Source organism: Nicotiana tabacum, chromosome 24 (assembly GCF_000715075.1).
Source record: "Nicotiana tabacum cultivar K326 chromosome 24, ASM71507v2, whole genome shotgun sequence".
In the NCBI taxonomy this organism is placed as follows: Eukaryota; Viridiplantae; Streptophyta; class Magnoliopsida; order Solanales; family Solanaceae; genus Nicotiana; species Nicotiana tabacum.
Genome location: NC_134103.1, coordinates 58,389,294 through 58,404,382, shown reverse-complemented (window position 1 = coordinate 58,404,382; position 15,089 = coordinate 58,389,294). Strand labels below are relative to the sequence as shown.

Here is a 15,089-nt window from a genome sequence, read left to right as displayed (position 1 = left end):
GGTCGATATTCGATATCGTACCTGCTAATTCCCACGTCCCATTTGGCCAATCATCTCGAGAGCTCGGGTTTATGCATTATGTTTCTTAACGGATAAGTAGTTACGACACATATGGAATGGTATTGAAAAGCGAGCGCCAATTTCTCTAGGTGAGGATATTTAGTTTCGGCCTCGCCTAGAGTCCTGCTAACATAATAGATAGGAAATTGCGTACCTTCCTCTTCCCGTACTAGGACTCCACTTACCTCTATCTCGGATATCGCTAAGTACAGGTACAACTGCTTGTCTGCCTTCAGAGTATGACGCAAAGGCGGGCTCGAAAGATATCGCTTGAGTTCTTCCAAAGCTTTTTGGCACTCCGGGGTCCACGAGAAGTTATTATTCTTCTTTAATAACGAGAAGAACCGATCGCTCTTATAGGAGGACCTTGAAATGAACCGTCCCAAGGCGGCTATGCGCCCGCTTAGCCTTTGAACGGCCTTGATATTGTCCACGATGGTGATGTCTTCTATGGTCTTGATCTTGTTGGGATTGATCTCGATTCCCCGGTTGGACACAATAAATCCGAGGAATGTTTCAGATACGACCCCAAATACGCATTTCTCCGAGTTTAGCTTCATATTATATTTCTTTAGTATAATGAAGGTTTACTGCAAATGTTCCAAATGGTCCTCTGCTCGCAGGGACTTTACTAATATGTCGTCAATGTAAACCTCCATCGATTTTCCTATTTGTTCTTCGAACATCCGGTTTACTAGGCATTGGTAAGTGGCACCGCCATTTTTTAATCCAAACGGCATTACAATATAACAATAGGTGTCGTATTTAGTGATGGAGGAAGTTTTTTCCTTATCGCCCGGGTCCATCCGGATTTGGTTGTACCCGAAATAGGCATCGAGAAAGCCGAGGATCTCATGCCCGGCCGTTGCATCGATCATGCGATCGATATTGGGCAGAGGAAAAGATTCCTTGGGGCATGCCTTGTTCAGGTCTTTGTAGTCTACACACATTCTTAGTTTATTTCCCTTTTTAGGGACTACTACTACGTTTGCTAACCAATTCGGGTACCTAACTTCCCGAGTGAAACCTATTTTAAGGAGTCTAGATACCTCATCTTTGATGAATGCATGCTTGACTTCGGACTGAGGTTTCCTTTTCTTTTTAACTGGGTAAAACTTTGGATCCAAGCTCAGCTTGTGAGTAGTTATTTTCGGCGGGATCCCTGTCATGTCAAGACGGGACCAAGCGAAATAATCTATGTTAGCTATAAGGAATTCAATGAGTTTTTTCCTGAGCTCGAGACTTACCTCCATGCCCAGGTATACCTTCCGATCAGGAAGGTGCTCGATCAATATTACTTGCTCTAGCTCCTCGAATTTTGACTTGGTGGCATAAGAATCGTCAGGGGCTATGAAAGACCTGGGAACTCCGTAGTCGTCATCCTCGCTCGTCCCATGCTTTTCTGGTTCGATCGGGGCCAGTGTCGGTGATTGTAATTTGGTTTCTTCCCTAGTGACCGAACTCGGGTTCTTTGATGTCAAGAGTGCGGATATCGGGATCAACTCATTGACCGCGAACATCTCTTTTGTGGCCTGGTTGCTCTCCGTAAACTATTTTAACTCCCCTTGGTGTGGAGAATTTCAACGCCTGGTGTAATGTCGAGGGTAATTCCCTCATGTTGTGAATCCATGGCCTCCTGAACAGTCCATTGTATCTCATATCTCTTTAGATCACGTAGAACGTTGTTTTCTGAACGGCTCCGACTGTGTTTACTGGTAGGGTTATTTCCCCTTTAGTGGTCTCACATGCCATGTTAAACCCGTTTAAAACTCGGACTGCAGGCATAATTTGTTCTTGTAGACCCAGCTATTCCATGACCCTCGATCTGATGATATTGGCCGAGCTACCTGGATCAATTAGCGCACGCTTAACTCGAGATTTGTTTATGAGTACAGATATTACCAGTGCATCATTGTGTGGCTGCACGATGCCTTCAGCATCCTCATTGTTGAAAGATACGGTTCCGTCCGGTATATAATCTCGTGTCTCTTTTTCTCTTGTAATGGACACTTTAATACGCTTTAACATCAGCCCCTGGGGGATGTTGACCACACCAATGATCATGTTAATGATGTGCTGAGGTTCCTCTTTCTTGATCTGCTTGCTGGAGTCCTTATTCCTGAAGTGATTTTTTGCTCGATCACTCAGAAACTCTCGGAGGTGTCCGTTGTTGAATAACCAGGCCAGTTCCTCTGTTAGTTGTCGGCGATCTTCAGTTCTGTTGCCGTGAGTGCCATGATATTTACACATTAGGTTGGGCTCCATTTGGGAAGGATCAGATTGCAATGGCCGAGGCTACTTAGTATCTTTGATATGTCTGATGGCTGATACGATGGCGGCAGTGTCGACGTTAAAGTTGTACTATGATAACCTTCGTGCTTCCTTAGACCCGATAGGTCTATCAAAACTAATTTTGCAGATGAGTCCCCGATTATTCTGACATCGGTCGCTCCTTCTTTCACTTCTCACAATGTTGCGTCCGGACCCATTACCCCATCGATCTCCGTTGTATGGTTGATACCGGTCTCTATTCGATCTTGATTCATGATCAATGTCTCTTTTGGATCTGTCACCAATTATGAAGGGGTAAACGGACCCGGAAGGGGCCCTAATCTGATCGTCTTCAACCCTGATTTTTGATTGGTACCGGTTATGGACGTCGACCTAAGTTACTGCCAGGTAATCTATCAGATTTTGCTTCAACTGTTGTGAAGCCAATGAGTTTCGGGGATTGAGTCCTTAGGTGAAGGCCTGAACAACCCAATCATCTGCGACCGGAGGTAGGTTCATCCATTCTATTTGAAACCTCGATACAAATCCCCTGAGCATCTTGCTACCTCTTTGCTTTACTTTGAAAAGGTCTGATATCCTGGTTTCGACCTTGATGGCCCCGACATACGCTTTTACAAAGGCATCTGCAAGCATAGCTCAATAGAATTAGGGGGTAAGTTGTGATACCATATCATAGCTCCTTTCGACAATGTCTCTCGGAACTTTTTCAACAAAACGAATTCGATTTCATCATCTTCCAAGTCATTTCCTTTGATGGTTCACATATAAGAGGTCACATGTTCGTTGGCTTTATACTTTAGAATTTTGGGCTTACGGAACTTCTTTGGGATCGGCTTCGGAGCTGCGCTTGGAGGGAAAGGCTTTTGGACAAATCCTTTGGAATCCAAGCCCTTCAATATCGGTGGTGCTCCCGGGATTTGGTCGACCCTGGAGTTATAGGTCTTTACTTTTTTGTCATTGGATTCGATTTTCTTTTCTCCTGATTCCACCCGTTTTGTCAATTCCTCAAGCATCTTTCTTATCTGGGGGTTGGTCCCGGGTTCTGCTTCACCCGGCCTTTTTGTGGCGGGTTCATTCCTGCCGGCATTTTATCGGGACGATTCGGGCTAAACTCTGCTCGGGGCTCGGCTTTGGTTTTGCAACTGGGCTATCGTTGCCTATTGAGCCTGTAACATTTCGAAGATCACGCGCAAGTTGATCCAGTGACCTTCGCTGTCGTGTGTGCTCTAGGCTATCGACCGGGCTCCCCCGCGAATGCTGTTTTTGGGGTCAGTAGGCAAGTTTATTTCAATAGCCACGTGTCAGTTAGCATCGATCGGATCAGCAATTGGGACTCCATTGGAGTCAGTAGGGGCACGTCGTTGCTGGGTACTACGTTGTTGTTTTCGCCATGGTGGCCAGACTCAACATCCACGTTCAAATGGGCAGATAGGGAGTTCGACATTTTTAATCTGACCTGAAATTAAAAGCTCAAAGGACAAGTGTAAAATAGAGTGTATTATGGAAATTGTATCAAATTGCCACTATTATCTTTAGCCCCACGGTGGGTGCCAAACTGTTTAACCTAAAAAATGGATAACAATTAAATTTGTATGTGGTTTTAAGAATACGTGAATTAATTTAATACAAACGATAAATTGCGTTAGATTAAACAGACAAATGACGTAATAGATTGTCAAACTGCTTAAGGGGGCTGATTCTGTACTCAACAACAGCCTTAATGAGATGCCTGCCCTCAATCCTGGACTCACAATAACGAAGCACTGATGAACAAAAGTAAGAACTTAAAATAACAGAGAAAATAAGAGTATATTACATTGATATGCGTGTTACAGTGTCCCTAATACATCCCCTTTATATAGTAGGGGAGTTTTACCCTAAGTACAATTCCATAAAAGGTAAAAATCTTTTGTAAATAATCATCGGTTCTCTGCCTATACGTGCCGAGATCCACGCCGTGATATCCGGCATGTCGCGGACATCACGTCCTTTTGTTGGTCGTGCTCGATTATCTGATAATGCTTTCCAAGATTTTTGGGGTTCGAACCAGATCTGGGGTTCATGGCTCTGATATTCCCGAGGGCAGGTGTTTTGCCCGGACCCTGGATCATGGGGCTCCTTGCCTCTATTCCGGTTCCTTGCCTTTACGTTTCTTGCTCCGTTCACCTCATCATAAACCAAGGCGTCCCACGGGCTCGGTTTCACCCGTATACAACATCCATTTAATCAATGTGGCAAAATTTCATGCCAATCATGCTAATAAGTTATAAGTGATGTGCTTAAATTCCAGATAGTTTACCCCATCCCAGTCATCACCTCCACGCAATGACAGAGCGACCTAAATTGACACCTCTGCGCTATAAATAAAACTACACCTCTGCGCTATAAATAAAACTATGTTGTTAGGTAATATTTTTTATTTATTGATGCATATATACTATATATTGAATCCTATTAACTTTTTATATATTTATTTCTTTATATTTGATACTCCTTGGTAAAAATTTTGGTTTCGCCTCCCCGCTCTATAAATACCATAATCAACGCCCACTCTCCCTCATTTCATTTCTTCTTTGACACATATTTTTTCCTGTCGATGGATTGCTTTGGAACCAATGCTACGCATAACCAACCCCTGAAATCTCAAAAATAATTCTTGGGAGCCCAGATTTTGCTTAGAATATTGGGCATTGTATTCACAATGGCTGCCACGTGGATCATTCTTACCAGCAAGCATACTACTGTTAGTGTGTTTGACATTCAGATAAATGCTCACATAAGCTATCCTCCATCTTTGAAGTAAACAGATAGGAATATTAAAGAATTTTGCTTATAGTTTTTTTTTTCCTCTTAAAGTTCCTAATAGTTCTTTGTGATTTTGCACTTTTTGACACTCGCAGGTTTTTTGCCTATGCAAATATCATTGGATGCGGCTTCTTTGTTCTATCCCTGTGTATCGCTTCCATCCTTGGCCATAAAGTTCTTGACACAAACAACTTCTTTTACATGTTCATTCATGATCTGGCATGTACATTTTGTCTCTTTATTGATCATGATGACGTTCTCAATTAATTACTCCATCCGTTCCAACTTATGTAAATATTTTTCTTTTTTCAAAGTGGGTTCCATAAGTTTAACTAAATTCATTACTTTCACTTCGAACCATATATATGTAAGCTAATGTATACACATAATAAAAATCACACAACAATCATAGCAAGTAATTTAGCCGGCCTTAATTAACTTGAGATTGATGCATAGTTGTTCTTATTGTTGGTAATTTGTGTTCAAAACCAAAAAAATTATAGAAGCAAAGAAACGTTAATTCAATAAACAAAATAGAAAATAATTTCGAACCCACAAGTTGCTTGTGTGTACTTAAAAAGTTTAATTCCGTCATTGTTGCCCAAGGTTATGGATTACTTCCTCCCATGATAGAACGAAAAAACTATTATGTAATACTGGCAATCGAAATTACAGAATTTCAACGAACTCAACAAACGGAGTAAATCATACTTGACACTTTATTTATTTGGAAAAACAATGCAAAAAATGTAGAAAAGAGGGGAGAAATTTTCAGATTTTCCATGTATGAAAAATAAGGCTAAGCTTCTAAATTTATAGACAATGAAAGGGTGAGATGAAGAGGTACAATTCAAAAGATGCCTTTTCCATTTTCCATTCACACCCCTTCACGAAACCTAACAGTTATACACATAATAAAATCATAGTTATTTTGAACTCACTGACCCTAGGTCCTGCATTTACCTGTATGTAACATATGTTATGAATTATCCTATTTTTAAGTTCCCCGACTAATGTGATATATGTAGTTTTGTGAAAACCATGCATTTAATTTATTTTTTATGTATACAGATTGTGATGGGATTATTGCTGGCTGGATGTGCTGCAGCAACATCAATTGGATTTGTGGGGAAATATGGAGAGAGGCAGGCTGGGTGGATTCCCATTTGTGATCATGTTCCCAAATTCTGTCACAGAGTTGCAGATAGTGTCATGCTCTCCTACTTGGGCGTTTTCTTCTACCTCTGCCTTACTATCATCTCCGCAAATCGATCTACACATATTCAAGTTTGAAAAACAATTAGGAGCAATATATTCTAAGAAAGTTCATTTTGCATCAATATATCACTAATAAAAGTAACTATGCAGACTACAACTACTACTGTAAAAAAAAAAATACATTATTATCAGTACATCAAACAAAACCAGCAAAAGTTTTAATTTTGGTAGAATAAATTGCTTGTAATTACTGCGTTATTCAGAGAAGTTGCTTACTATTATCTTGTTCATCTATTTATATGTACATTTGGATTTGTTAAGTTATTGGATTCTTTCAAATAATGGTCTCTACTCTCTTGTAAACTATATTTTTTTAATTTTAAAAAATTCTTATGTATAAAGAATAGAAAAACAAGTCATCCTATTAACAGTACTCTAGGAGATTCCTATTCTTTTGTTATTTTTTCCTTTTTCTTTTAGGTAGAAAATAAAATTGCAAATCACTGACTATTATGCAGATGTTGTAAACGAATTTATTGAGATTATTATTATAAACGCGATAACTCTCAGTCCGAAGGGTGGAACAAGGAAAAGTCAAACCTTTCCTCTCACTGTTCTTTCCACCGAAGGGCATAAGTTGGAAGTATAACAACCTGGTTGGATGCTTTACCCTATTGAAAAAAATTCTCTCTCTAGATTTTTTTCTCTCAGTGCCAAACAGTACCGTGAACAGTGACTTCGTTACTGTTCATCGCGGACAAGCTGGAGCTTTAGGCTTCAATGGCCACAATGGCCGGTAACCAGCCATTTTTTTCGGCTGGTCTGGCCTCCCCCAGTGTTGCACAACAACATACAACAACTAACTCCAACCTATCTCTTCTAGATTACTCTAAGATTTTGAAACCAAATTCTTTAAATCCTCCAGCGATGGCTACTGCAGCTTCAATTCAACCAATTCCACTGCGAAGAGCAGTGTATTTGAATGGCCAACCAATGGTTAAATTCATAGAGGCAGAAGTAGATCGAATGAACGTGATTGAAGGCCTCCAATATGCTGTCATTGGCAAGCTTTCATATGGATCTCCGGAGATTTACGAGCTTCGCCGAATAATTCTAACACAATGTGGTATCAAAGGTGAGTGTAATATCAGATTTCTTAGAGATCGTGATGTGTTAATTAGATTAACTCTATGGCAAGACTTCCTCGATTTTACATCGAAGAGTACGTACTGCATCAAAGCCAAAGATGGGTACGAATACCAATTGCGTACTCTTATCTACGATGCAAAATTTAAGGCGGGTGAAGAAACTCCGATGGCGATGGCGTGGATTTCTTTTCCTGGACTGCTGCCTACATTTTTTGTGAAGGAAATTCTGTTTTCTTTGGCTACAGTTGTGAAAAAGCCAGTGTGTCTTAACGCGGCCACTACAAATAAAACTAGGCCGAGTTGCGCAAGAGTAAAAGTTCTTATCGATTTGTTGGCCGAACTACCTAAAAAGGTGTGATTGGATATTGATGATGAAGCTTCTGGTGGTGTTCGAACAGAATGGGTGAGAATTCGGTATGACATGCTACCAAAATATTGTAAGGAGTGTAAACTACAAGGACATGATGAAATTGAATGTTGGCATTTGCACCCCGAGCTTATTGAGAATCAAAGCAGCAAGAAAAGGAATGATCTTGCTGAGTTGAACAACTGGAATACTGCTGCTGATGACCAAGGAAAAATAAAAAATCACCCTACCCCTTTAATGATTCTCACGAGTGGAAAAGTATTCGGGAACGTAGGTGAACAGTGGAAGGAAGTTTGGGATAATCGGGGAACCAACAAAAATAAGAAAACCCAGGTACAAGGGCAAACTGGCAATGTAATCGTGCCAGTGAATGCTGGTGTACAGCAGGTGCACAATAACTTTACACTGGTGGAGGTCGAAGAAGATCAAACAAACAAGGTTCAAACAAGGTTCAAACAAGGAATAAATTTGCAGTATTAGAGGAGGAACAAAGTGATATAAACGAGAACAACCAACTGGTTTTGGTGGGGGGAAAAACCAGTCTTCAGTTCTAAAGATGGTCCTACTCCTTCTGGGATTCAGTCCATAATCGACTGGGTTCATAGAAGGTTTGGGACTAGCAAAGAGGAGCTAAAACAACTAAATGTGATCATAAACCAATCTTGTCATGCGATTCCATCTCAAATATTTAAAGATTCTGGGCAGATTGAGGATCTTGATGAGGTAAACTCTACAAAGGTCTTATGGAGCGATGCAGTTGAGGTTAAGGATGATTAGCTGGGCAAAACAAATACAACAGAAGACAAGGTGAAGAAGTACAACAAGCCAAGCTCACTTGGCGATAGGCTGGCGATGCCAGGCCTAATGCCGGGGTCCCCAGGCGTTAGGCCGATGATGCCAGGCCTAAAGCCAGGCTCCCCAGGCGTTAGGCTGGCGATGCCAGGCATAAAGCCAAGCTCCCCAGGTGTTAGGCTGGCGACACTAGGCCTAAAGCCAGGTTCACCTGATGAGGCAGCTACAGTAAACCCCAACCTTAGTGCAACTAGAGAGATTTTGGCCTATGTAGATGGTGTTCCGGTGTATACATCAGAGAACAAACTTGATGGAGATATTGATGTGAAGATTAGGGATGATATAGTGGGTTCAGACCAAATTTTAGGCAATGGGAAGGATGGTGATCTCACTAGAACAGTGCTTTCAGAGCAGACTTCTACAGTAACTCCTGGGCTAGGCAGTGTCTATGAGCTACAACTCAATGAGTATGAACATGCTGATGAGCGGGCAATTGTTCCAAGAGAATCTGGAGAAATAGAGGAAGTGCCTATGAAATCTGGCACTAATCAAATTATGCAACTACATCTTAACGTTCCAATTAAGACTCCTCTACAACAGTTACATGATTTAGTTACATACAATGTGACACCAATTGATGAAGACTTATTGAGACAAAATCCAATGGAGGATGAAGGAGAAGATGAATCAAAAGTAGAAAACTTCAAAAAAGTGGCTAGGGAGGGGGATTTATCACCCACAGCTAGTGCTAAAGGAGGTAAGAAAACTAAGAAGAATCAGAGTAAAGATCCACCACAACCTTCAAGAATAATACCCAGGAGGGCAGCCTCTCTATCTAAATGATGATGATCAAAACATTAATATGGAACATAAGGTCTGTGAATACACAACAGGCCTTTCCTAGGGTGATCAACATGAATAGGGAGCATAATTTTTGTGTAGTTGCATTGATGGAGCCTTTTCAAAAGAAGGGACTTATTGATAGATATAAAATGAGGTTGAATATGGAGACTGCTTATGCAAAAATATGGTTGTTCTTCGATGCAGTGGTGGAATGGGAATTAGTGGAGGATACTGAGCAACAGGTGACTGTGAGAGTGTTTCACCATGACCTGGGGTAGTACATGATGATGACATTTATTTATGCAAAATGTTCAGCAATAGAGAGGTTGGATTTGTGGGATCACTTGTATTACTTAGTAAGTGATATGAAATTACCATGGTTGGTAGGAGGGGATTTCAATGTGATATTGCATGAAGATGAGGATTACCATGGTGATATGAAATAGGGGGACTTCCTGTACACCCCCATGAATATAAGGATTTTTCATTTTGTGTAAACTCTTGTGGTTTGTTTGAGCAAGGGTACAAATGAAAGTCCATTTACATGGTGGAATGGGAGATCCAATGCTGAGTGTATATTCAAGAGATTGGATAGGATTTTTGTGAATTTGCCATTTTAGAACATGTTGCCAACTATTGAAGTTGAGCATCTAATCAGAACTAGATCAGATCATGCACAATTGCTAATGACATGTGGGGTGCAGACAACCAATTTTGTCAAGCCTTTCAGATTCTTGAACTTTTGGACAAAGCATGCTACATTTATGGATGTGGTGAGGCAGAATTGGGAAGCTGATTTCATAGGGGATCCATTTTTGATGTTCAAGCAGAATATCAAGAGGGTGAAGGCAGCACTCTCAAAATGGAGTAGGGAAACATTTGGTGATATCTTCAAGCAATTGGCTATTTTGGAGGACATTGTTAGGGTGAAGGAGATGTTGTTTGAAGAAGAGCCTACAACTGAGAATAGGATTGTGCTTCAAAAGGCTCAATCTGAATTGAAGAAATACTTGAGTATTGAGGAGCAGTATTGGAAGCAAAAAGCTGGGATGACTTGGTTTGCTGAAGGAGATAGGAATACAAGTTTCTTTCACAATCATGTCAATGGCAAAAGAAAGAAATTGCAACTGAGGATCAAAAGTGGCAGTGGGGTATGGATTGAAGACCAGGAGCAATTGGCTACAACTGCAGTGGACTTCTATCAAAAACAGTTCACAAATGAAGGTGATGCTTCTGAATTTTCCTTGCTCAATAATGTACCTTCAATGGTCACTATGGATCAGAATTTGGTACTTAGCAGATTGCCAACAATTGAAGAAGTAAGGGCAGCAATTTTTGAGCTTAGTGGGGAGAGTGCTAGTGGTCCTGATGGATTCACTGGCTTGTTTTATCAAACATGCTAGGATATTATTGGTGCTGATATACACAACATGGTGCTACACTTCTATGGAGGAGCTGCATTGCCTAAATCCATCACTCACACCAATCTAGTGTTGCTGCCCAAGAAACCTAGAGTTGAGACTTTCTCTGACTTAAGACCTATTAGTTTGAGCAACTTCATTAACAAGGTCTTGTCTAGGGCGTTACATGACAGATTGGAGAATTTTTTGCCATCTCTAATAGCTTCTAATCAATCCGAATTTGTAAAGGGTAGGAGTATATTTGAGAACATCTTATTGACTCAAGAAATTGTCACTGACATAAGGTTAAGGGGAAAGCCAGCTAATGTGGTGATCAAGCTTAATATGGATAAGGCCTATGATAGGGTTTCATGGAAGTACTTATTGTATGTGCTAAGGAAGATGGGATTTTTTGAACACTTCATCAACATGGTGTGGAACTTGATGTCAAATAACTAGTATTCAGTATTGGTGAATGGGCAGTCCTCAGGGTTCTTTAAGTCGACAAGGGGTGTGAAACAAGGGGATCCCCTATCTCCAGCATTGTTCATTTTGTCAGTTGATGTACTTTCCAGGTCATTGAATAAGCTCTTTGAAGACAAGTCATTTGTGAGATTTGGAATGCCTAAGTGGTCTGATCCTTTAAACCACTTGGTATATGCTGATGATACGATAATCTTTGCGTCTACTCATCCTCCCTCTTTGAGCAAGATTATGGCAGTGTTGGGGAACTATGAGAAGATATCAGGTCAGATGATCAACAGAGATAAGAGTTCATACTACATGCATTCAAAGGTTGCTAATGGATTGTTTCAGGCAGTTGGAGCTATTACAGGATTTGCAAGAGGTAAATTTCCCTTCACATATCTAGGGTGTCCTATTTTTTACACTAGAAGGAGAAAGGACTATTATGAGGATCTTATCAAGAAGGTGAAGACTAAATTGCATTCATGGAAAGGAAAGCTGCTGTCATTTGGAGGAAAGGCAACACTCATCTCTAGTGTGTTGCAAAGTATGCCAGTTCACATGTTATCAGTCCTTGATCCACCAAACAGCATCTTGGGGCATCTACATAAGACTTTTGCTAGGTTCTTTTGGAGCACAAAGGAAGAAGGGAGAAGCAGACACTGGGCTTCATGGCAAAATCTTTGCCTTCGTAAAGAGGAAGGGGGGCTAGGTTTTATGTCCTTAAATGATGTCTCAAGGGCACTGTTTGCTAAACTATGGTGGAGGTTTAGGACCACAAAATCTTTGTGGTCTAATTTCATGTGGAATAAGTATTGCAAGAAGGAGCTACCAACAGTGGTGCATTTAAGGGGAGGGTCTCATGTTTGGAGACAAATGTTGAATGCTAGGAAAGAAGTAGAATATGAGATCGTATGGGAATTAAAGAGTGGAACAACTAATATTTGGCATGAAAATTGGACTGGATTGGGTGCACTTTATCACGTATTACCTGAAGACTTTCCAATCAATGAAGGTCTTCAGAAGGTGGCAGAACTGCGGCAAGGGGAAGCATAGGATGATAAGCTGCTAGATCAAAATTTCAATGAGGAAATTGCAGAACATATAAGGCTAAATGTGCACTATGAAGGCAGTGAGGGATATTGGGATAGGCCATACTGGATGCCAACTCCTTCAGGTAAGTTCAGTGTTAGCAGTGCTTGGAAAATATTAAGGCATAGGGCTGATCCTAATCAGGAATTCAAGTTAATATGGATTAAAGGTTTGCCATTCAATATATCCTTCTTCTTGTGGAGATTGTGGAGGCAAAAAATAGCCACCAATGACATGTGGAGGAGGCAAGGGCAAATGGTGATGTCTAGGTGTTGGTGTTGTTAGCAGCCCCAAGAGAAATCCATTGAGCATATATTTGTCACAAGTCCCACTGCCTCTAAGGTATGGAACTTGTTCATGGGGGCTATTGGATTTTCTATGCAATTGATTCAATTGAAGCAGATTATAAGGCATTGGTGGTATGCTTAGTGTTGTCCAAAATTAAAGCCACTATTTCAAGTAGTACCGGCTATCATCACTTGGTTTGGAAGAGAAGAAATGCAGGTAAACATGGTGGTTTAGTGTCCACAAATAGGGTGATTCATGAGATAAATAGGACATTGCATCAACTGACAAGGGTGAGGTATGCTTGGATCCCTAATATTCCATTGATATGGCAAGACATGATTCAATACTTTGAAGGATATAAACCTATATTGATCACTACAAGAGTAACATGGCAGCTTCTTTTTCATGGTTGGTACAAATGTAATACTGATGGAGCTTCAAAGGGCAATCCTGGACCTAGCTCCCTAGGCTTTTGTGTGAGGGATGATGAAGGTGATATGGTGTATGCTAGGGAAGTAGACCTGGGAGTGACAACTAATGTGGTGGCTGAAGATAAGGCTATTCTTCAAGGGTTGGAATATTGTATGGAGCATGATCTTCACCCTCTCATACTAGAGACTGATTCATTGGTGTTGAAGAAGGCGATAGAAGGGGAATGGGATCCTCCTTGGGTAATTGCATAGGTTTTGAAGAAAATTATAGAGATGAAGGACACCTTCAATGTGATCTTTCAACATGTGTTCAGAGAAGGCAACTCAGTGGCGGATTTTATAGCTAACATTGTGTTCTCTTTTGCAGGTACATCCGACTTTCATTCATTCTCTGAACTGCCTAGTGCAGGGAGAAGGTTGATCAATCTAGACAAATATCAATCACCTAACGTTAGGGTTAGGATAGCAAAGAGAAGAACCACAGACTAATGGCTTCACAGGATTGGACTCTGCACAAACTGATATGTCCAAATGCTAAGGAAAATGCTGAACCCATCATATGGTATTTTTGGAAATTGTTGAATTATTTCTCAGTGGTATTAGCATGCTTTAATGCTCAATCTGAGGATAGTTTAGCAATGTTTAGAATGATGTCTACATTAAAGGTTCTAGTAGGGAAGTATATGAGCTTACAAGATCACAAAAAGGCACAATTTCAAAGGCTGGCCTTTGCCTTGCAAAGCCTGCTTAATTCCTGGCTTTTTCCTTGCAAAGCCAGCCTAAAGCCAGCTCATGCCTAGCTTTTGTCTTGTAAAGCCTGGCTAAAGCCAGCTCATGCCTGGATTTTGCCTGGTAAAGCCTGCCTAAAGCCAGCTCAAGCCTGGCTTTTGCCCTACAAAGCCTGCCTAAAGCCAGCTCAAGCCTGGCTTTTGGCCTGCAAAGCCTGCCTAAAGCCAGCTCATGCCTGGCCTTTGCCTTGCAAAGCTTGCCTAAAGCCAGCTCAAGCCTGGCTTTTGCCTTGCAAAGCCTGCCTAAAGCCAGGCTCCTCTTCTACACATTAATTTTGATGAGTGAGCACATGATTAATACTTGAACAAAATCAGTCCACTGCATATGGAGATCATATAGTAGCTACACTTGGAAGACTATGCTGGCTTCAACTCTGTGGTGGAGATGTTTGGAATTCATTTTAGCCTATGGACAGTATACCCTGGCGCTTGGTGAGAGCTTGATAGGTGCTGCTTGGTATTTGCCAATGACAATTGGATTCACATACACTAATAGGAGAAGGAAGCATTCAACTTATCATGTTGTAATAGCTAGTTCATTAGATTTTAGCTTTTCTATCTTTTAATAGCTAGTAGCTTCATGCAACTTCTATTTTGGTTTGGACATCTTGTAAGCTTTGGACCTATTCTGGGATTTTATTTATATATTAGCCACTAGGCAACTGCTACCGAGTGGTATAGTTGCTTAAAAAAAAGGTTATAGATTACTTCCTCCCATAATAGAACGAAAAAACTATTATGTATACTGGCAATCGAAATTATAAAATTTTAACGAACTCAACAAATGGAGTAAATCACACTTGACACTTTATTTATTTGGCAAAACAATGCAAAAAATTTTGAAAAGAGGGGAGATATTTTCAGATTTTCCATGTATGAAAAATAAGGCTAAGCTTCTAAATTTATAGACAATGAAAGGGTAAGATGAAGAGGTGCAATTCAAAAGATGCCTTTTCCATTTCCCATTCAAACCCCTTCACGAAACCTAACAGTTATACACATAATAAAATCATAGTTATTTTGAACTCACTGACCCTAGGTCCTGCATTTACCTGTATGTAACATATGTTATGAATTATTCTATTTTTAAGTTCCCTGAC

At 40.6% G+C, this 15,089-nt stretch overlaps 3 protein-coding genes across 4 annotated transcripts; all 3 read left to right on the top strand.

Moving 5' to 3' along the window:
• Positions 1–4,862: 4,862 nt before the first annotated feature.
• LOC142178512 (CASP-like protein 1F1) lies at positions 4,863–6,669 on the top strand. 2 transcript variants are annotated; one of them, XM_075248191.1, is made up of 3 exons: positions 4,863–5,151; positions 5,253–5,380; positions 6,229–6,365. In XM_075248191.1, the coding sequence occupies exons 1-3, from the start codon at positions 5,054–5,056 to the stop codon at positions 6,327–6,329; spliced, it is 327 nt and encodes a 108-aa protein (XP_075104292.1). In that variant the 5' UTR covers positions 4,863–5,053; the 3' UTR covers positions 6,330–6,365. The 2 variants fall into 2 exon arrangements, with proteins under 2 accessions (XP_075104292.1, XP_075104291.1); XM_075248190.1 differs by having other exon boundaries at positions 4,868–5,151; positions 5,253–5,376; positions 6,229–6,669.
• A 3,005-nt stretch (positions 6,670–9,674) lies between these two features.
• LOC142178164 (uncharacterized) lies at positions 9,675–10,928 on the top strand. Its single transcript, XM_075247493.1, has 2 exons — positions 9,675–9,767; positions 10,146–10,928. The coding sequence occupies exons 1-2, from the start codon at positions 9,675–9,677 to the stop codon at positions 10,926–10,928; spliced, it is 876 nt and encodes a 291-aa protein (XP_075103594.1).
• Positions 10,929–12,826: 1,898 nt separating this feature from the next.
• On the top strand, positions 12,827–13,622 carry LOC142178163 (uncharacterized). Its single transcript, XM_075247492.1, has 2 exons — positions 12,827–13,441; positions 13,569–13,622. The coding sequence occupies exons 1-2, from the start codon at positions 12,827–12,829 to the stop codon at positions 13,620–13,622; spliced, it is 669 nt and encodes a 222-aa protein (XP_075103593.1).
• Positions 13,623–15,089: the final 1,467 nt, after the last annotated feature.